Source organism: Sipha flava, unplaced genomic scaffold (assembly GCF_003268045.1).
Source record: "Sipha flava isolate LNK unplaced genomic scaffold, YSA_version1 71_pilon_pilon, whole genome shotgun sequence".
NCBI lineage: Eukaryota > Metazoa > Arthropoda > Insecta > Hemiptera > Aphididae > Sipha > Sipha flava.
In genome coordinates, this window is record NW_020273611.1 from 1,650,529 (window position 1) to 1,670,146 (window position 19,618).

General features: G+C 32.7%; 1 protein-coding gene and 1 pseudogene across 1 annotated transcript; both read right to left on the bottom strand.

Moving 5' to 3' along the window:
• Window positions 1-294: 294 nt before the first annotated feature.
• On the bottom strand, window positions 295-3,127 carry LOC112692172 (annotated as a pseudogene).
• Window positions 3,128-5,373: 2,246 nt separating this feature from the next.
• LOC112692233 (DNA-directed RNA polymerase II subunit RPB1-like) lies at window positions 5,374-11,876 on the bottom strand. Its single transcript, XM_025566842.1, has 8 exons — window positions 11,800-11,876; window positions 8,299-8,439; window positions 8,090-8,225; window positions 7,872-8,008; window positions 7,634-7,792; window positions 6,696-6,989; window positions 6,452-6,624; window positions 5,374-5,950 (listed from the first exon to the last, which is right to left on the bottom strand). The coding sequence occupies exons 2-8, from the start codon at window positions 8,362-8,364 to the stop codon at window positions 5,482-5,484; spliced, it is 1,434 nt and encodes a 477-aa protein (XP_025422627.1). The 5' UTR covers window positions 8,365-8,439; window positions 11,800-11,876; the 3' UTR covers window positions 5,374-5,481.
• Window positions 11,877-19,618: the final 7,742 nt, after the last annotated feature.

Consider the following 19,618-nt stretch of genomic DNA (forward strand, 5'->3'; position numbering starts at 1 on the left):
TAGGACCCGAAAAATGTTGATGAAAATTATGAATCGGTTTTCCGCAATCCCGGCAATCCGAATAGGTACGACTGATACAGGACTAGTTAAGCGACACCGCTGCTCCATGGTATAAAATGGTTAAATCATTGGGTTTAACGTGGACGAATTTTTAATTGAATTTGTGGACCGTTGGTACAGCCCGGCTATTCGGTCGCAGTTGATGGCGGAAGTAATGTCCGTACATCAGCGACAAGAGCAATCCCTAACAGATTTTTGTATTTACAAATATATAATTTGTCGAGGCGTATTGAGCTATAACTTTCGAAGACGGATATCGTAGAAATTGTGGGTAGTCTTGCTCGTGATGAGTTCGACTCGCAAACCCGCGTACGTTCCGAGATCTCCGATGTAAATATGATTTTGAATTTTACCATCGTTACCACCAATTGAACAAAAGATATTTTTTTTGAAAACAAAGTTTGTTCAGAATAATCTCAATAAATTACAATTCTAAGAATAAAATATAGAAATATATGATTTCACTAATATACCAATTTATCTTTAATATTACAATCAATCTGTTTTACTTTTTCACACTTAACAATACTTTCTTTAGATGACAATGTGATATAAATGACACATCTTCAGTATCATTTGAAAAACCTAATGTTGGTACTATTTAACTGGTTAACTTTTTAACATCATTTTTTAAACTATCAATTTTATTACTAAGTCTTTCGTTCATCATACAATTAGCTATCAATTCTTCATAAATTTGTTTGAACAAGATATTAATTCCTCCTAATTGAAATATATAAATTAGTATGTATTTTTTTTCAATCTTAATCACCGATTTCAAAATGTAATTATCTTTATCAATAATTTGTTATGATATAGATATAAGAATAATTATATATAGACACCTATATTATTAAATGTATTAAAGAATAAAAATATAGATAAGTATATAGACTTATTAAAAAAAAATTAGTTTTAAATACATTATTTTTGGTTACTTTTATTAAGCATATTCACATTAATCTTACTTTCAGATAAATTCTCAATAGTATTCGGAAAGGGTTAATTGACCATAGATTCTACATTCTGTGATGCATAATAATAATTAAATTTTGTTTAGTAAATATTACGATAAGGACATTAAAACTCAATTGTTTCTTTCAAATTCAAAAATTACTTGTGATTGTGAATTTTCAATTTTCAATTGTGAAGATTCAGTTGATTTTGCTAAAAATTAATGCATATAATCAGAATCTTTTATCATAGATGCTATAGAATTTGAATCAAATAATTTTAAAGGTTCCAAATTTGTGTAACTGTTTTATTTGTAGGAATTGAAGGCTACTGCTGATGAAAAAGAAGCACTATTGACTGTTGAAGGTGTTTACAATGACTTTTTACGAAAAGTTTCTAACATTGATGTCCCTTGAACAGGGGCGGATTAGCCAATCGGGAAATCGGGAAATCGGGAATCTTCCAGATGGGCCGGTTCTTGTTTGGGTTGCTCTAGATTATTATATAATTACCAAAAAAAAGGTTTTTTTGGTAAAATAAATAAAAATCATTAAAAAAGTAAATATATATTTAAGATGCATTCAGATCAAACTTCAGTTCAAGTTGTAACTGATTAATCATATGACTTACCCAAAACTATTATAACTATAATTATCGTAAAGTTATTGTAGATTTTACTAATTTAAGGGTGAAACTAAACAAATTTTGAAATTAATGCATAATAAAGCATTTTTTTGGGATGAGGGAGGGGTAAAATAGTTTAATTTGCGGTTCATGGGCCAGTTTGTTTCATATTTCCTGGGCCAAAAATAGCCAATCCGCTCCTGCCCTTGAATGTTTGGTATAATAGTGTAACCAGAATCATTAAATTTAATCAAATACAATAATAGTTAGGTATGCTATAATACATGAATTAAAAATTAAACATAAATAATAATATTTATACCTTCATTATCACTGTCACTACTTTCACTGCTGTCAATGGTATTTCTTTTATTTTTTTTCAAAAGAAATGGATCATTTTGGACATTTTCACCATCAGTAGATTCCATTTCAACTCATTTGTACCAAGCGTTATTGAAATTACCTAACATGTATATTATAAATTATAGATACAAATAAATAAATTATACATAAAAAGTAAAGTACCTTCATACTAACAATAATATATTATGTTATTATTAATGTTGAGCATAAAAATGAAAAAATAGTTTTAATCAAAATTTAAAAGAAATCAGTAAAATATTCTAACTAATTACAATACGAATATTACATTAGAATTAAGCATCTATATTTAAGTATGTATTTAATTAAAATTGTTTCATATTTCATATCATAATGTCTTGTTACCACCAACGACTTTAATTTGGTATTGTTGCCAAGATGGATCTGGATCTGTGGCCACTTTTAAATGGATACTAGTTACCCTGAAGGGTGGCCAGTAATAGTACTTTACAGAACTACTAGATAAATTGTCATTTTCTGTTTCTAAAAGCCAAATAATAGGTATAACACTATAATCTTTGCACGTTGAAGATATGACTACTAGCCATTTCTGATTTTTTTAAAACATCTGCAATGATAAAACTAGATATTTAAATGTTGTTAATTAAATACGTAATATACAAGTTTTCCCACCATTTGTTTATGTTACTAAGTTTTTTCTTCTTAATGCACATATTGTGTTTGGCACGTTTGGACTTACGAGTAATTGAAATTTTGCATGCATTAAATTATAAAGCATTTAAACAAGTTTTGTACAATTTGGATTTAGGTGATAGGTAATTTTCTTTTGTAACACGAACGCAATAAAAAATTAAGGGCTTATAACTATAACTTTAAGAGTTTGGAAAACAACTGCTGTACTGTGATCTTCATACAAATGTAATTTTAATCATATCTGTGGTTAGACATACATCACAATTCAATAGTCTGTTTAGATGAGAGTGGGAAATACAAAGGTTTTTGCCCAAACGCTAAATACCTACCAACTATAAAATAGTATATCACTCAAATACAAACTACCCAAAGGCAGCAATATGATAAAATATTGTACAGAGCTTTTTAAAATATAATACAAATTTGTTTAAAAACTTACCTTGTTATTTGACATAATTGCTTATAATAGATTCAAAAATCTTAACGAAAACACAGCTTTCACCGCACGAGAGTAAGTAATAGAATAATAGAATCGAATTAATCAACGAAAAATAATAATAAGCACGTTACATTAATGATGGAATAACAATACATGTGCAATGGATTACGTATCACGAATAAATGGTCAAAAGTTAGGTTATCCATAGACAAAGGTAGCAGAGCGAGATATCGTCGTCGCCTATAAAGTTGTAAAGAACAAGAATACGCGCGCAATCGAATTATACGCTATTATTATGTATATTTTTAGAAATATAACTGTCGATTTTCCATATAAATTATTATCAGATTTATTCTGTCTTTTCCTGAAATATTCTCGTAACGTTTGGGAAACATTATATACTTATAAAGCAATATGTTTTTATAAAACCATAAATGTAGGTTTATAAAGAACGTTTCATTGTAATGTTTGGAACATTAAATGTACATAACTTATATTTTTGTGGAACATTACAGAAATTTTTAGGTAACGTTACATTCTTATATTTACATTGGAACTTAAAATGTATATTTCTGGAATGTTTGTAACGGTTTTTTGCGCAGTGGTAGAGCCGAGTATTTCACCCTAGTCATCACCAGTGGTACTCGCAAAAAAGAAAGATGGATCGTTTCGACTATGTGTAGATTACAGACGACTGAACGACGAGACTATCTCGGACGCGCAACCAATGGGGAATCAACACGAAATAATAATTATTTTATAGTTTTCCAGTTTGATATATATAGTGTAATAGTATAATGTAAAATTGTAAATCTTTTCCTATATCATGGGTCATTCATACTTATGAATAGATTGATAAATTAAAATGTTGTTCCCCCCTTGAGAATTTTCCTATGGGCGCCCTTGTACATGTATCACACATGTATGCACGCAACATATATTTCAGTACCTACCCATTTCTTTCGCCTACACACTATCCATGAAATTTTTCAAAACCATAAATTGAAGAAAACTAAAAATTATTTAAAATTGGAGTAACCTACTTATATTTCACCAACTCAAGCTTAAAATTAAAAAATTCTGAAAAGCTTTTCCTTCTTTTATTTTAAAATTATTTAAAAACATAGTTTTTTTTTTTTTTTGTTGATCTTATTATGCACGCTATGGAGTTATATTTTTATCGGCTATCGTGTATTCCGCTGCATTCGTATTTCGATTTGGTGATATGTTGAACTTGAAAATTATATATGAGTACATTCAACCAAAACTTTAAACATCTAAATCCAACTACACACATACACAATTTTCACCATGACGCCTGGGTGTCGTAAATAACTACTTCACTACGTCATTGATGTCAGGAATAATTCAGAATCATACTTTTTTTTTCCAACACAATTGTAAAGCTAAATATGTTTTACACATTTCGAATGGGAAAGAAAAAGACTGAATGTTTAATATACAATCAATATATACGTACAAAACGGTTTTGGTATTTTTTTGATTGTTTATTGTCTTATGAGCACGTTATAATAATAATCAATATAAATGTTATTTTTGTGTATACAAGAAAAAACAATATATAATAATAATATTTAATAATAAAAATAAATAACTCCCGAGAGGGTAAATACATATAACAAATAGTAGTGGTTCACAATCACCGACAAGAATAAATAGGTTTACGTGATTGTACCGTTTAACAGCGATCTCCTAAAGATGGACTAGGCGGCAGCAATGGCTCTTCCTCGAGTCCATAAGCAGTGTATGTACTACCATTACCTACAAACTTGGAAGACCTTAAAATCAGAATCTAAGATGCAGTCAATGCCGCGACACCAGAAATGATCAGCAACATTTGGAAAGAATTTGATTACCCTATAGATGTGTGTCAGGCGGCTGGTGGAGGTCATATTAAACATTTGTAACCAAAGTAAATAAAACTTGACTATTTTAAGAATATATTTTACTTTATTTCACCCTTTTATCTTCATTTTTAATATAATTATAAATTTTTGAAATTGGATGAAGACTTTTAATACACCGTGTACTTTACCCCTATTGGTGATCGACAGTGCTTTGCCAATTCAAAATGCCGTAAAAAATATAATGACAATACGGCCAAATTTAAACAAGTTCAAAATTAAAATAACATAAAATGAAAAACGAATCCTCGAACTCGTTTTTAACTCGTTAATTTAAAACTAGTTCTAAAAATACGTAAAATTAAGTTTGGATAATAAAAAAAACAGAATGTGTACAATGAAATGAAACAAAAACGCAGTAGTTATACATCGGTTGAGATCAAATATCGTTGGTATGCATTTTATATTGGACCGTCGATCGGAGGTAACGTCGAATTTTGCGTTCTAAAGATCGTCGTCAGGGATAGGGCTGCTCGATCTAGACGTCACTGGACTGCGCGACGAAGGCGTCACTGGACTGCGCGACGCAGACGTCACTGGACTGCACGACGAAGATGTCGGGCTACATGACGGAAACGTAGATGGACTGTAAGCCGAAGACATTGGACTGTATGACGGAGACGATGGACTGTACGACGGAGACGGTGCAATGTTATTGTTATTGATGTTATCTATCGAATAAGACCCGCGCAAGTCCATCGATCTGGGCGACTGAGGTCCGCTGGAGGACGAACCTGGAACGATGGGCGACAACGGGCTGTATGACACCTCCGGGAGGTCGTACATCGAAGATTTGCTACTGCCAATGGACAGCGTAGTACTCCTCGTATAATACGTCCGAACGAACGACGACGAATTAGACGGTTCGCACAATGTAGTGACGAGGTTGCGCGAACAACTGAGAGTGCCGAGACTAAAAAACAATCAAAGTTTATTTTTAAACATAAACGTTGTTTAAACGTATTTCGGTGCGATCACCACTAGGCGTATCCAAAAATTGTTAAATTATATGTACATGCGATTATTCCAAAGGTTTTGTAAGGTATTTGATCTTTTATTGATCATTAATCTTACGGTTAAATTTAATAAATAATAATAAATAAAAATTATTCCGTCATTTCGGTGCGATGACCGATTTTAATGTTAAATATATTTTTCACTATAATTTTTAGTTCCCCGATAGAAATTTAACTATTTAGTGCTTATGGCTTAGAAAAAAAAAAAAAAAATTGAAAAAATACGTGCAACCTGGACCCTTCGAAATGGTGAATTTCAACATTACTAAAAAAAAAAAAAATTGTATAAAAGTCGAACACCCTTTTTCAAAATACGCTTTCAATAAAATACCTTCCCCGTAGAACACCTTATGATAACAATAAAAATAATAATAACAAAAGTTAAACCTGTGCCTTACCGATCTGTATTCGGAAGATCTTGAAACATACTTGCTACGTGGAATTCTATAGACTTAACAATTTGGGCCAAAATAAGATCGGAATCTTCGTTGTTTCGGAATTCCGGTTTTTCGTTACGGATTATTTCATTATTTAAGTTGATGATACTACACACTTCTTTAATCACATTATCCTGATGTAAATATAAGTACGAGTTATTTCTAGTAGCTTTTGCACTCCGGAAACTAACGCGAATGGACTTACGTAATCTCTGTTGAACTCGAAAAAATTTATCGCAGTAACACCGTTGATAGGAGGCACTGGCAACACGGTTATTATAAGCCAAAGCGGATGTATGCGCCCAAGATCAAAACCCATAGCCGTGTAGTCTTCGTCAGGGACATACATCATAACTTTGCGTACACGTTCAGCCGTCAAGGTTTGCTTTCCCTCTTCTTCGGGACTGTTAGGAACTTTCCATTTAACCATCAAATCGAAACCTGACCGCCAAATCCTTGGTTGATAAGCGCCGCAACCCTGGTGACTTGAATATGGTGCCTATAAAAGTACAAGAAACATGAAACTTTACACGTTCGAAACATACATTTTTATCGTTTTAAGTACAATGCTTGTGAGAATACAGTAAATAAAATTTAAAATTTAAAAACTATTTAGGGCTCAATAAATTATTATTTTCTTGTTTGTATGGCTATGAATATTATTAAATTAAATAATTAAAATTATAATAGTTAAAATAAATTGTTGATTTATTTTATTATACTTCATATATTTATTTACATTGGTTCATTCTAAATGCTAAAAATTATTAGAATATAATATGATAATGATCTAAATGTATTTATTGAGAAATTAAATTAATTTCATGGTTAGTGATATTTTGCTATAAAAAAATAAAAACATGTTTTTTACACCTGATGATAATTTTTCATATCAAAACTGCTCGTAAATGTTTCAAAATCGATAGTAATAGAACTTTTTATTTCATTAATATTATTTGTAAAGTTTAATATTTCTTAATAAATTATTTATATGTTCAAAAACACTTTATCTCTATGATGATATATAATTTATATAAGCTCGTCACTTGTAATCACAAATACAGGTATAGTGCGTGGATTACCAGAAACAGATTTTTAATTGAAAAAGCATACTTCATATTAAGTGATTACTATTTGATTTACCCATGAATCCGAGGAACCTTCTTCAAGAGAATTTCTTTCGAGATTATTTTCGCCTCCATCACAAATATCAATGTTTATACATAAATCATATAATAATAACAACCTTTCGTTCGAATCAATAACTCTTTTCGAAAAAATGTCCTTTACCCTGGGATCATTCTGTTCATAAAAGTACATTGAAAAATTAATAATAAATTAACAATAACAACACAATGGTCATTTGGCATGTAATACTCACAGGGCTCACTAGCAGTCTAGAACATCTGAAGCAAACGCAATGTAGAATTCTAATTAGCCAGTAAAAATATTTAACTCGAAAAACCGGTCTAACCAATTCAATATGACCCAAATGACCGTTACAATTGATCCAGCTTTCTGTGGGCATAAAACATAAATTCGTGTAAATCGTAACGCTAGTCAAACAATATCATATGCAAAATCATTTGCAACACTAACTTGAGCAAGTTTGGCATCTTGAAAAATAATCAATGGGGCCTTGTCTTGGATCCAAATGTCCAAAATACAAGGGATTTCCGATGTCGTCGATTATCACGGTCTTACGAATGCCTCCAGGCGTGGAAGACATACTTCGCTGCAAATGGAAATGAAAAACAAAACGAAAATAACTATTGAGCACCGACTATGCTTTTCGATTACAAACTTACCAATTTTTCCGGGTTAATTATTCCTATGTTAATTAGCTCTCCGGGTTTAGATAAGAAGTAGTCCATTGTCAACGATAAAATTTGATTGCTTGATTTCGATACAAAGTTAATAATTGTCCAACGATATTCCAAACCTAAGGCCTTATACACAAAACATAAACACATATAAATTAATAAGCAACATAATTTGACAGTGTGATTGTAGCAAAACATTATCGAACATTGGGAATCGATTAACAATTTAATGTTAGAGTACACTAGTGGTTCTTAACCATTTTTTTCACGGCACACTATTATACATCAAAAGTTTTCGCGGAACACTCATACACTTGACAACAACAAAAAATTTGACTACGCGCTAAGATATCCAGTTGGGTTAAAACCGTACAGTTTACCTACACATGTATCTACTTATCAGCACAATGAATTGAGTGCACAGTCCTTACGCTACTTTTTCATAATTAACAACTGACCTATCTCTTGAGAAAGAAAAACAGCTGGTAAAAATTCAGGATACTACGAACATTACAACAGAAATATAATGAATTATCACTAATTAGATTTTGGATGTATGCAGTCAGAATATCCTATAATAGCAAAAGAAGCAATCCACATTTTGTTACACTTTTCAACCACTTACTTATGCGAGTTAGGCTTTTTGGTATTAATAAACTCTGGATAAATTGTGGAGAAAACATGAGACAAAGTTGGATGTTTTTAACTTCAAGTTAAATGTGTTGCATAATGTATGCATGAAATTCCTTGATTTATGTGATTATGTCTAATCATCAAAGTGATTTATGTCTTTATGATTTTTGTTGGAAAAAATACACTTACATAAATCGCAAGTAATTTTCATTACATGTGTTCTTTGTTCTTCTTCAGTCATTATTATAGGATTATTTGTTTTAAGCAAATCTTCAACTTTTCTTGTAATCTTTGCAACTTCTTTCATGAATATTTTGGCTACGTCTTGGTGTGATTCATTACCACGGAAAATAATTGGTTTTTGTGGTATATTGAACTTTTCTAACAGATCCATGGGAACGTTTTCTGTTGTCTTTACGAATATTCCATAGCTCAGTGGTGTGTGGTTTTGAATAGCTAATGTATTTTTGCCTTTACTTTCCTCACATTTTACCAGAAGTGCTTCAAAGTCTGCGTAAATGACTATTGGATGACGTTGAGTCTTACTCTACCCATCAAACTCTAGAATAGTACCGGGGGCAGGCATAACAGGTAATATGGATTTATGTTCACCACATATTCGCGAATGTTCTTCAAATTTATTTTTTGTCTACTGTCAAAAGTTGAAAAACACCTTTTACAAAATATAACACTTTCTTTGTGCAGAGTTTTTTGTGCGCGAGCAAGCCGGGAAAAGTTTGAAATATAAGCATAGTGTGACCTATCATTATCTTTTAATAAAAACAAATCAAAATGATTTGACTTTTCCTCGACTACTCACATTGGAAAAACATGATGGTCATCCTTTTTCTTCTTCAAACCGTATATGTTGACCGAAACATTGTTGTTTTTTCAAATATTTTAACTTTATTCGAGGGGACTGGAAATGTTATCCCGGTGAAATTGTATTTATGTTCACGAATAAAATAACCCACTTGAAACATTGATGATCTGAATTATGAGGGTTTATTACGGCCTTTTTAGCTATAATATCTTTGGGTAACTCGATGTATGAGGACCTACCCATAGGTGTGTATACGTGTATACACCTAGTAATAATCCATCAATCATCTCCAGAGTGAACCCGCTGCCTTGACCTTGATATTCATCCTCCTCAGTTAAAATTTTAACAAACATTTCATCAATAATTTCCTCTATATTAGTATCGTTAAAAATCGTCCTGGCCGAGGTTTTAAAAGCTCTATTCACGGACGAATTTTCCACAGTCGGTTTATTATAAGTAGCTTCCAATTTAAGGTTAAATTTGATTGATAATGCAGTTGATTTTAAATGTCTATCAGGTCGGATTTTACTGATTAGAGAAAAACCGAATAATTGAGAATATTTGTATCATTTCTCTTATAATACCACGTTATACGGTTGTTAAAAGATGATCCTACATTAATAAAACCAAATCTAATCGAGCTTTTTTAACTCGCCTATTATTATCCGTGTTTTCATTATTACATCGGTTAGAGATCCCTAAGGAATAAATTAATTTAGTGAGTATCTAACATATTAAACTACTTGGCACTTAATTTGTTTAAAAATAATCCTATATGAATTATCACAGGAAATGGCACTCTCAATACCATCCGCCATGTGATGAAGCAATTCATCGTAACCATCATCCCCCCCCCCCCCATACCACGGATGAATGAGTAGCAGGTAGTATATTCGCAGGGGCTACTTCTACCCTTTCTGTATATATTCGAACAATATTGTACAGAATATATTAAAAAATTTATAAATTATATAAGTAAATACCATTAACAGTTTTAATATGTCTTTTAAGGATGCCATGACGTTTGCATGTTTTTGAACATTGTCCGCATTAATATCTCCGTGTATCTTAACATATCTTTGTAAGTTATCTTTACGATTAAAAACTCTAGCACATACTATACAAAACATTTTTTTTTTTTTTTTTTAACACAAAAAATACACAGAAATAAAAATGGTCAATACGTGTACGATGTTCGAGTCAAACTAAGCAACAGTCAAGCTGGCGTATGTTCTTCTGTGATAATTTAATCAAAATTATAATAATAAAAAAAGCCCCCTCTGACAATATAAAATAGTATAGTACACGAAAAGTATTAAAATACTACACTGTAAATTAAAATAACATCATTATATAATTCTCGTAATTATTCTTTGCAAGCTATTATTTTGTGAACAAAAAAAAATACACATGCTATAAGGTGATCCGCTCTTTAAACGATTCTAATTAATGCAGACTCAACGTTTTAAATAATGATTATAAAACCACACGTGAGAACATTTTATTCTAACCATTTCGATTAATTCATCATTACATTTGATAATTTGTTGTATAATAAAATGAAACCATTACCGTCTGATTCAATATGACACTCTATATATAATGTACAGAAAAATACAATATCGATATATGCATTATTATTATATATAAAAAATTGATGTCGTGTGCGATCAGTTCTAATGAAATAAGTGGTTACCATGTAAGATAAAAAAAACTTTTTTGTAGTGAGTACACAAAAAAAAAAAATTATGTTGAAACGTGTATCATTATGATATAATTATATTTTATTGTAGTCGATTGTTATCCAGATATTTCTTTGATTTTAAATAATCAATTCATAATTGACAATATGTTTACTATTCGTTATAGTACCATAAATATTTGATTTTTTTTTTAAGCGGTCAATATAATTGTTTTCATATGAGGTTTGATGTAAATGATTTAACAACTTATTTCAATAATATTATGTAATATTATGTAATATATATATATAGTAATATTATGAATATATTTAATAAATTAATAATTACATATTTGATGGTCCAGGTGGATAATCTGGAACAATTATATCTCTTGATAAATGGATATAATTGGGCTGAAGTGATCGTTCATAAACCTCTAACGCCTGACTGCATATAGTATCATCACTTTCATAAAATGTTTCTTCATCAGTTTCCTCTGTATATCCTAAGTATTCTAAGTGATAAATAAGGGTTATGTACTTTATGAAATTATTTTACCAGAATCGAATGTTTCTTCTTCTTGTGGAGGGTGAAAAGCCAAAGCTAAATTTATCTCCTCAAAAGAAATAACAATTGGTGAAGGAATTGAAGAAGAATCGGATCCACTATCAGAGTATTGTGACTATATTGAAAAAAAAAAACAAAGATAACTATATTTTAACAATTATTTGTTCTGTAACTTACCATATCTTCAAATATATTTTCAAGGTCTTCAATGTTCGTAATCAATAATATTCAGGGTTAACACTAAAAACTGAGAAAATATACAATAAATATTATTTTCTTGCGGAAGGATTAAAATAACGATGTCAACGGATGAAAAATATTACACATTCTGCGTTTAAACATTATAATCAAATTTCATATAATGTTTTTTACAGAAAACATAAGGAAGTTCCAGTTCGGTTATTGTGGAAAGGGGAGGGGGGGTGTTTTTAATAATTACAAAATCATCAATATTAAATTCTTTCTTGGAAATTTGACATATGTCGAAAATCATCATAAGAGATTTGAATATTTACACGTAATTTGATATACATATTCTGCATTATACTGAGAAACCTATATGTACATATTTAAACACGTTAAATTAATTACATATTACTAATGGATGTAAGAGTCTAAGTGGAGAATTGTTATATCCTAAACATCTCCAGTTCGATTCTTACCCAGATATTGCATTTATTTTAAATATTATCAGTAATATTTTTTGTTTTCAAATGTATTATCACCTGTACGATAATATTAGCGGTTGCTTGTAATCACATTTTATATTATCACAACTTATATCGGATATTATCAAAAATACAGTAAGTAGTGGAGGGCAAAAACGAACATGATCGCTGCAGCGGTGGGGTCGTCGGCAACGGCGGCAAATGCGGTGGCGGTGGTTCTTGAAGCCCCCATTTTATCCTACTATACTCGATTAGTATTGTAACAATAGTTCAACATGAAATAATTTTCTATATAATTATTGTTTAAAACTTTTCTTTTTTTAACGCAAAAGAAAAAATATTCTTAACTGCTTATGGTAAAAAATCAGGAAACAATTAGGAAAAACAAATAATTAAATTATGAAAACTAATATGTTATACATTTTAATCTACGTCCAATCCTTTTTTTTTTTTTTTTAATTACCTAAATTTAGCAAATAAAATGTATCATATTTCTACGTAAATGAAATTAAGTGTTTTAATTAGCGCTATAATCGCAATAAATATCCTTTTATCGCATTAAACCTACTACGAATACCAAAATAATTTATCACTTTTTATATTTCATTTCGTTTACTAACTACTCTATTAATTTAATTTGGATTTATAAATCCATAAAATTAGAAAATAACCGTCTGAAAAATGCATCAACATTGAGTAGTAGTTATCTAGTTAACTAACTGTTATTTTTTTTATAATAACCAATATTTGTTAGAATTAAATCATTTCTGTGCTCTAAATATGTGCACAGACGCAAACAAAATTTATATTTTCAAATAGCTGAGAACTTTCTTAACATGTTATGTGCATCGAATATATGGTAAAGTAGAATAATTTTTAATAGCAGTCTGTCGAAATTAAAAAATAATAAAAAAATTTCTTTTAAGTGAACGAAAAAAAAAACCGAGACACCGTTGATGCCATCTGTTAGAACGCAAACAAAATGATAGCTAGGAAAATACGTGCGAAGTCCGTCCGCGATCAGCCCGGAAATGGAGACCGGTTCAAAAGCCGTAACCGGCGGATGTCAAGTTGTCACGACAGCGCGCGTGCGTATCAGAAAACCCAGGACCATAACGGCACGGCACTTTGATATCGTTGACCCGATTCAAATTTCACGTGTATTTCTAATACCAGATTCATTAATCACTGTCAATAAACAAGAAGATAAATATTTAATTCGAAGCCGGTCGTACTAAACAAATATCATAATTCCCCTAGGATAAACGTATTTTTTTCTGTATATTAACTATTTTTTTTATTATTTATTTACGTATTAATTTACGAGTATTAATCATTTAATAATTATTTTACTATTAGTATATTTATATAAGTTGGTAATATACTAATGCAAATCGGATATTTTTTTTAGACAATTTAATCAATTGGTTTAAATATATTTTAACATTTGTATAAATATAATATATTTAATTATATATTATAGTATATATCGGATAGTAAAAAAAAAAATGAGTATGTGGCAAACGAGCGGTTAAATGCGATGAGGGTCGCGCGACTAGTTCCCAACAATTCATAATAATAAAAATGTAGTCGAGTCTCGTATGATGATGACACACAACAATACTAACACAAAATAAAGCACGAACGCGTGACGCAGTAGGATAGAAAAATAAAACAGATTTATTTCGAAAAATGTGTCGCTTGCGATCGGCGTCGGGAACGCCGTTCGGCGTGTCGGACGAAGCGTGGCCAGTGGCACGGACAAAAGTGAGTGATGACGAAAGACGTGGACGACGGTCGGGAGTAGAGATTTTAACGATCGAAAGAAAAACAGATGGAGCGAGGGCTCGTCGACGTGATGCGACGGAGGCACGATTGTCAACCGCGTCAATTCGGTGAGGGAGTGCATTGAGGTGGTCAGGCCCACCACAAGTTTATTGATAACGGTTAATGTCGATATCAGAAAAACGTGCGAAATTTCAATAGGACCGATGAGAACGCGATATTAAACAACCGGTGCCGTGGCGTCCCGGGTTAGGTTAGGTGTTAGGGAACGTGTGTTTCCCGTCTATGGGTGTGCCGCGGTTGTCGAGAAACCGAGGGGAGCAGGCGTTTATGATAACGCGTGGATACTAGTGAAATTGTAAGAAAAAAAATCTTTAAAAATAGAGAAGAAAAAAACCGTAAGGCCCTCCGCACACGAGACGATTGTAACAACGCCACGCGATTTGTGCGCGATTTATGCGATACATGCGATACAAGCAATCTGTGCGATTACGGGGGCCCACACGATGCGATTGTTTTGCGAATATTATTATCGTTATTTATGTATCAGTCGTTTACTGATGTTTGCTCGGTTATTTGGTTACCTTTTTTAAAATGCTGAGTTCATCTAGTGACGAAAAAGAAATTTTCACGTACCATTTGTACAAAAAGTTGGTTGATAGAAAAAGGCAAGAAAAGATCATAGAAGGAAATGTTAGATTCATCCTTATATTCAAAAACATAACCACTGCCGACTTTTTGTTTCGGCTAGAGCACTCCAGTAAACCGACGTTAAATTTGTAACATTTTACAGAATGTCAAAGGAATCCTACAAAGAAATTTTAAACAATATATCTCCTGCCATTTATCAAAAAAATACCAACATGAGAGAATGTGTGAGTGAAGAAGGAATTTCAATTTCACCAACAAATTTAATATTGAATGCCTCCATAGTTAAAATTATAAATAAATAAATAATATTATATGACGAAAATAAAAATGTAATCACGCGTCATTCGTGCGACGCGACTGCCAAGCGATCAGCACTGTCGGTCGCGCGTGACGTCTGTCGCAGTCGCGTCGTTAGTGGATCCCCATATACTTTGATAGGTAATCATTCATATCGCATAAATCGCGTTACAATCGCCTCGTGTGCAGAGGACCTAATTCCTCGTCCGCGACAGCGAACGATGTGCTTGGAACATTTAACGTGATTTGAAATGTAATACAGTTGTGCACTCGAAATAATATAGTATAGATTTCGTGAAACCGATTCTCCGTCGTTCGCCGCCGCCGCCGCGCTGCCGTCACGGCGCGGCGAAAACCAAATTTTACAAAACGTGCACCGACAACATAAAATGTTACGAAAACAACTAAAAGAACGTACACCAAAATTACGATAACACCTGAGTCGTAAAGATATGGATACACTTCAAAGTAAAGAAAAAAGTAAAAAAATAAATTAGTTAAAATTAAAACATATAAACACGTAAATAGTGGCGTAACGGGGAAAAAACCTAGAGGGGCAATATAATATATTATTACCAAAACCCTGACACCCATCCCCCTCACCAGTTAAAACATATTTTTATTGTATATATTTAATACACTATATCTAATTGTTTGATTTTACATAAATCTTTTAACTCATTTTATGGTTTAGATAAACATGTAGGTAGCATGTAATAGGTACCAATATTATTAAATAATATCTATAAGAATTCATTAATAAAAGGTGCTATTTGTACTGTTGGATTATTTGTGGGGAGGGGAAAAATTATACCTTTAACTCTCAAAAAATGCTCAGAGAGGGCATTTGCCCCTCCCCCACAATTACGCCACTGCACGTAAATATTGTATACAAAAATAAGTAAAATTAACAATTATCTTTACGGCGGTTAAAATAGTAGTGAAATACGCATAAAGGTCTATTGACACATATCCGAGCCGTGTCCGTGCTTCCGAGTGAACGTATTCACACACCAAGCAAGGTTCACTCGGAATCGTAAACTGGGCGAGAATACTACTTACTATTAGAAGAGTTGGTCGCGATCACTACCTGGTGTGAACTGGTAGTCGTGGTAGTAGGAGTCGTTAACGACCAAAAATAGATAGGTCGTAATTACTCCGGCATGTTGAAATGAACTCGGCCGGTTTAGTCATGAATCACTTACCAAATATCAAATTTTTTGCATATATAAAAGTATTTGTTTCGTTTTTTGCAGACGTGAAATAATAACATTTATTAACTTATAATTTATTAATTAAATTAATACAAAACAAATAATTCAATTTGTTGAATTGTATCGCGATGCGGAATGTTAGTGAAAAATAAATTCTGAAGTGTACAAAGACAGAGATATAAGAGATGGAACCTTAAAAAAAATATGCGATGAAATGGGTATCGATGGTTTTGGTATTTATGAAATAGCCCAAAAGATTAAAAATATTAGATCAGTTTATAACCAAGAATTGAAAAAAATAAATAACTCTAAAAAATCAGGAGCATCTGCAATTGATATGTGTGAACTGGGGGTCGTAAATTATCGGTCGTGAAATTCAAGCAGTCAAGAGACATATACAGAACGAATAGTGTTCTCGTCCAGTTTACGACTCCGTATGAACCCGGCTTTATAATTCAAAAATGTACTCTACGACAATATGACGATAGGGAAAAATCAGCGATTTTCAATATCCAATCTAAATATATCCGGTTTACCATTTTAGTCTCCACGACCGGACGAGAAATATTGTTATCGATAATAATTTGTCGACTCAGAAAGCCCGGATCGGGCACGGAATAGAACTGTGTGAATGCTCATATTACAAACCATAAAACAAATACGCACGGACAACACGGCTCGGATATGTGTAAATATACCTTAAAGCGTATTCCACCGTCCAGACATCGGCTGATTGACGTTGCACGCGAATCGTCAAACATAATGTTCATAATATTAATTAGACATAAGGATCGTGATCATACCCGGTTATTAGAACACCCGTGCGTACGTATTATTAATATATTATGTTACGTTATGTGGTTTTACGTGGGAGAGGGATCCCGAGTTTAAGCTGTGATATATATATATTACGGAGAGTCGGTTCTTACAATCTCCGGTTAGGTGATTAGTTTCCGTAATGTTTTAGTTTAAATTAAGGTTACTTTACGGTCGGATTGATAACTGACAGAATTCTATCGGTTATCTTCCCGTTAAACCACAATCTTTCGGTTAAGCTGTGTTATCAATACAAACAATCAATATTAATATTTACTTATCAAAATTATAATTTTTGTTCTATTGCCTTTTATCCATTCTCTTATTCTATCATAACCTTTATGTACCTTAAAATAATAAATTTTCTTCACAACAATTTTATAAGCGATATAATAATGAATCCAACATTTGTACTTTTTAAATAATTTACAGATAATACTATTGAAAACGCGTTGACTCTGCTAGTATCAACAGTGCATAGCCTGTATCACCCCGCCAAAAATGAATAATTCATATAATAAATAATAATTTAGTGTACTATCGTTTATAAGAAACTGAACATACGAATTGAATTTCAATTGATAAACTATTAACGGGTCGAACGTTATGAGATAATATCCAAGGTTCGAAAGAAATTCTAAAAGCCGCCGCCGAGTGAGTTTCGATGGCACGGGTCGCAGTCACGTTTCATAATAAAGAGCACGTTTACCCGTGCATCCGTTACGCACACGCGGTGGCGACCTCTAGCCGGGAAAGCAAAAAAAAAAATAGGGTCGTACGTTACGCGACCGCCAGATCGCGTCATGTGTACAATCGCGGCGGTCGGACGTATCGTCGTGAACAACAGACATCAACACCACGGCAATCGTTTTGCCTTTGGCGCATAATAATATTAGCGTCGTGTCGTTTTCGTATGCACATTGGTTTGATGAAACGTCGGAAAACACGGGCAGAAAGGGATATCATGTGTCGTATCAAAAAAGTCTTTTGGAAAATTTGTCGCTCTTGCGCGAGAATCGAAAAAAAAAAAAGAAGTGCACACTCTCCGCGACAACGTGATTTGCGAGCGTTGTACTCGCTACGGCGTACGTGGAGACGCAGGAACCGTGGTCGCGTGTTTAATCGACGAGCAGTGAAAAACTTAACGGTCTAATGTTTAACATCGTTTTACTTACCTCGTACAGTTAAACTGCGCTTGGGAAGACGATGCAGTCGGGTGTCGCACAAACGGCATAAAAATCGCGGGAACGAAGAGTGTTGATCCGGAAGACGTTCTCGATCGAGTGTGGCAAACGGTGTACTGTCGTAAATGATGATGCAGTAAAACGAGTGTGAGACAACACACGGTGGTCAGAGCGCACAGGGTGGGGATGTACATGTCGGAGGACAGATGCGATGCGCGATGCGGTTACCACCTGTCCGACTTGGGGGTCCGCATTCCATTATTTTTTTTTTTCTTCACAAACCGACCCTAACGTCGCCCGATAGCCCGTCGATAACAACATGCCGTCTCAAACGCGATTGTCCCCGTGCATCTAACACCCCGAGACAATAGCATCGAAGTGTACCGAATATCAAAAACTGGTTTCGGTCGTACAAAGAAATGTATTCCTTTTCATAAATGACACAATGCGAAACGGACGGGATTTATTGCCGAACCACCGAGTTATGCTGGGGCTGTACACAAACGTTATCCGTTTATTCATCGAAATACATTGATTTCGATTAGACGAGCTTTATTCGACAGGGTTGTAATCCGTCACGATTCCCCATATACGACGGAAGACGCCGAACAGCTCGCGTTTTTGCAAACGAACGCTGAAATAACAAAAACGCTAACTCTTAATTTTACATTGTTTCAAATTAGGGTAGACTTTTCGGTGTCCAAGAGTGCTGCGTTTAAGGTCCCCACACATTAACCGGACTCCCTCCCCCCCCCATTAAAATTTCTACATACTCAACGATTTAATAGCAAATAGTATAATTAAAGTATATAGGGTATTTTAATTTCCATTATCTTCAATATATAAAGTTTATAGATTATAAATAATTATAATAATATACCTATAATGTATAAACCATACTATAATATATTAACAAAAATTTGTTGGTATTGAGTTGAACTATAATTATAATTAGAGAACAAATAAAATAAAAATTTTGCCCCCC

What these genes read in the sequence shown, in the direction of transcription:
- LOC112692233 (XM_025566842.1), bottom strand. Translation starts at nt 8,364, where the DNA reads ATGGACTACTTCTTATCTAAACCCGGAGAGCTAATTAACATAGGAATA. An exon ending in AAGGTTCCTCGGATTCATGG is followed by an intron (nt 6,990 to 7,633) that starts GTAAATCAAATA and finishes GTACTTTTATAG; the next exon opens with GCACCATATTCAAGTCACCA. An exon ending in TCGAGTTCAACAGAGATTAC is followed by an intron (nt 6,625 to 6,695) that starts GTAAGTCCATTC and finishes TATTTACATCAG; the next exon opens with GATAATGTGATTAAAGAAGT.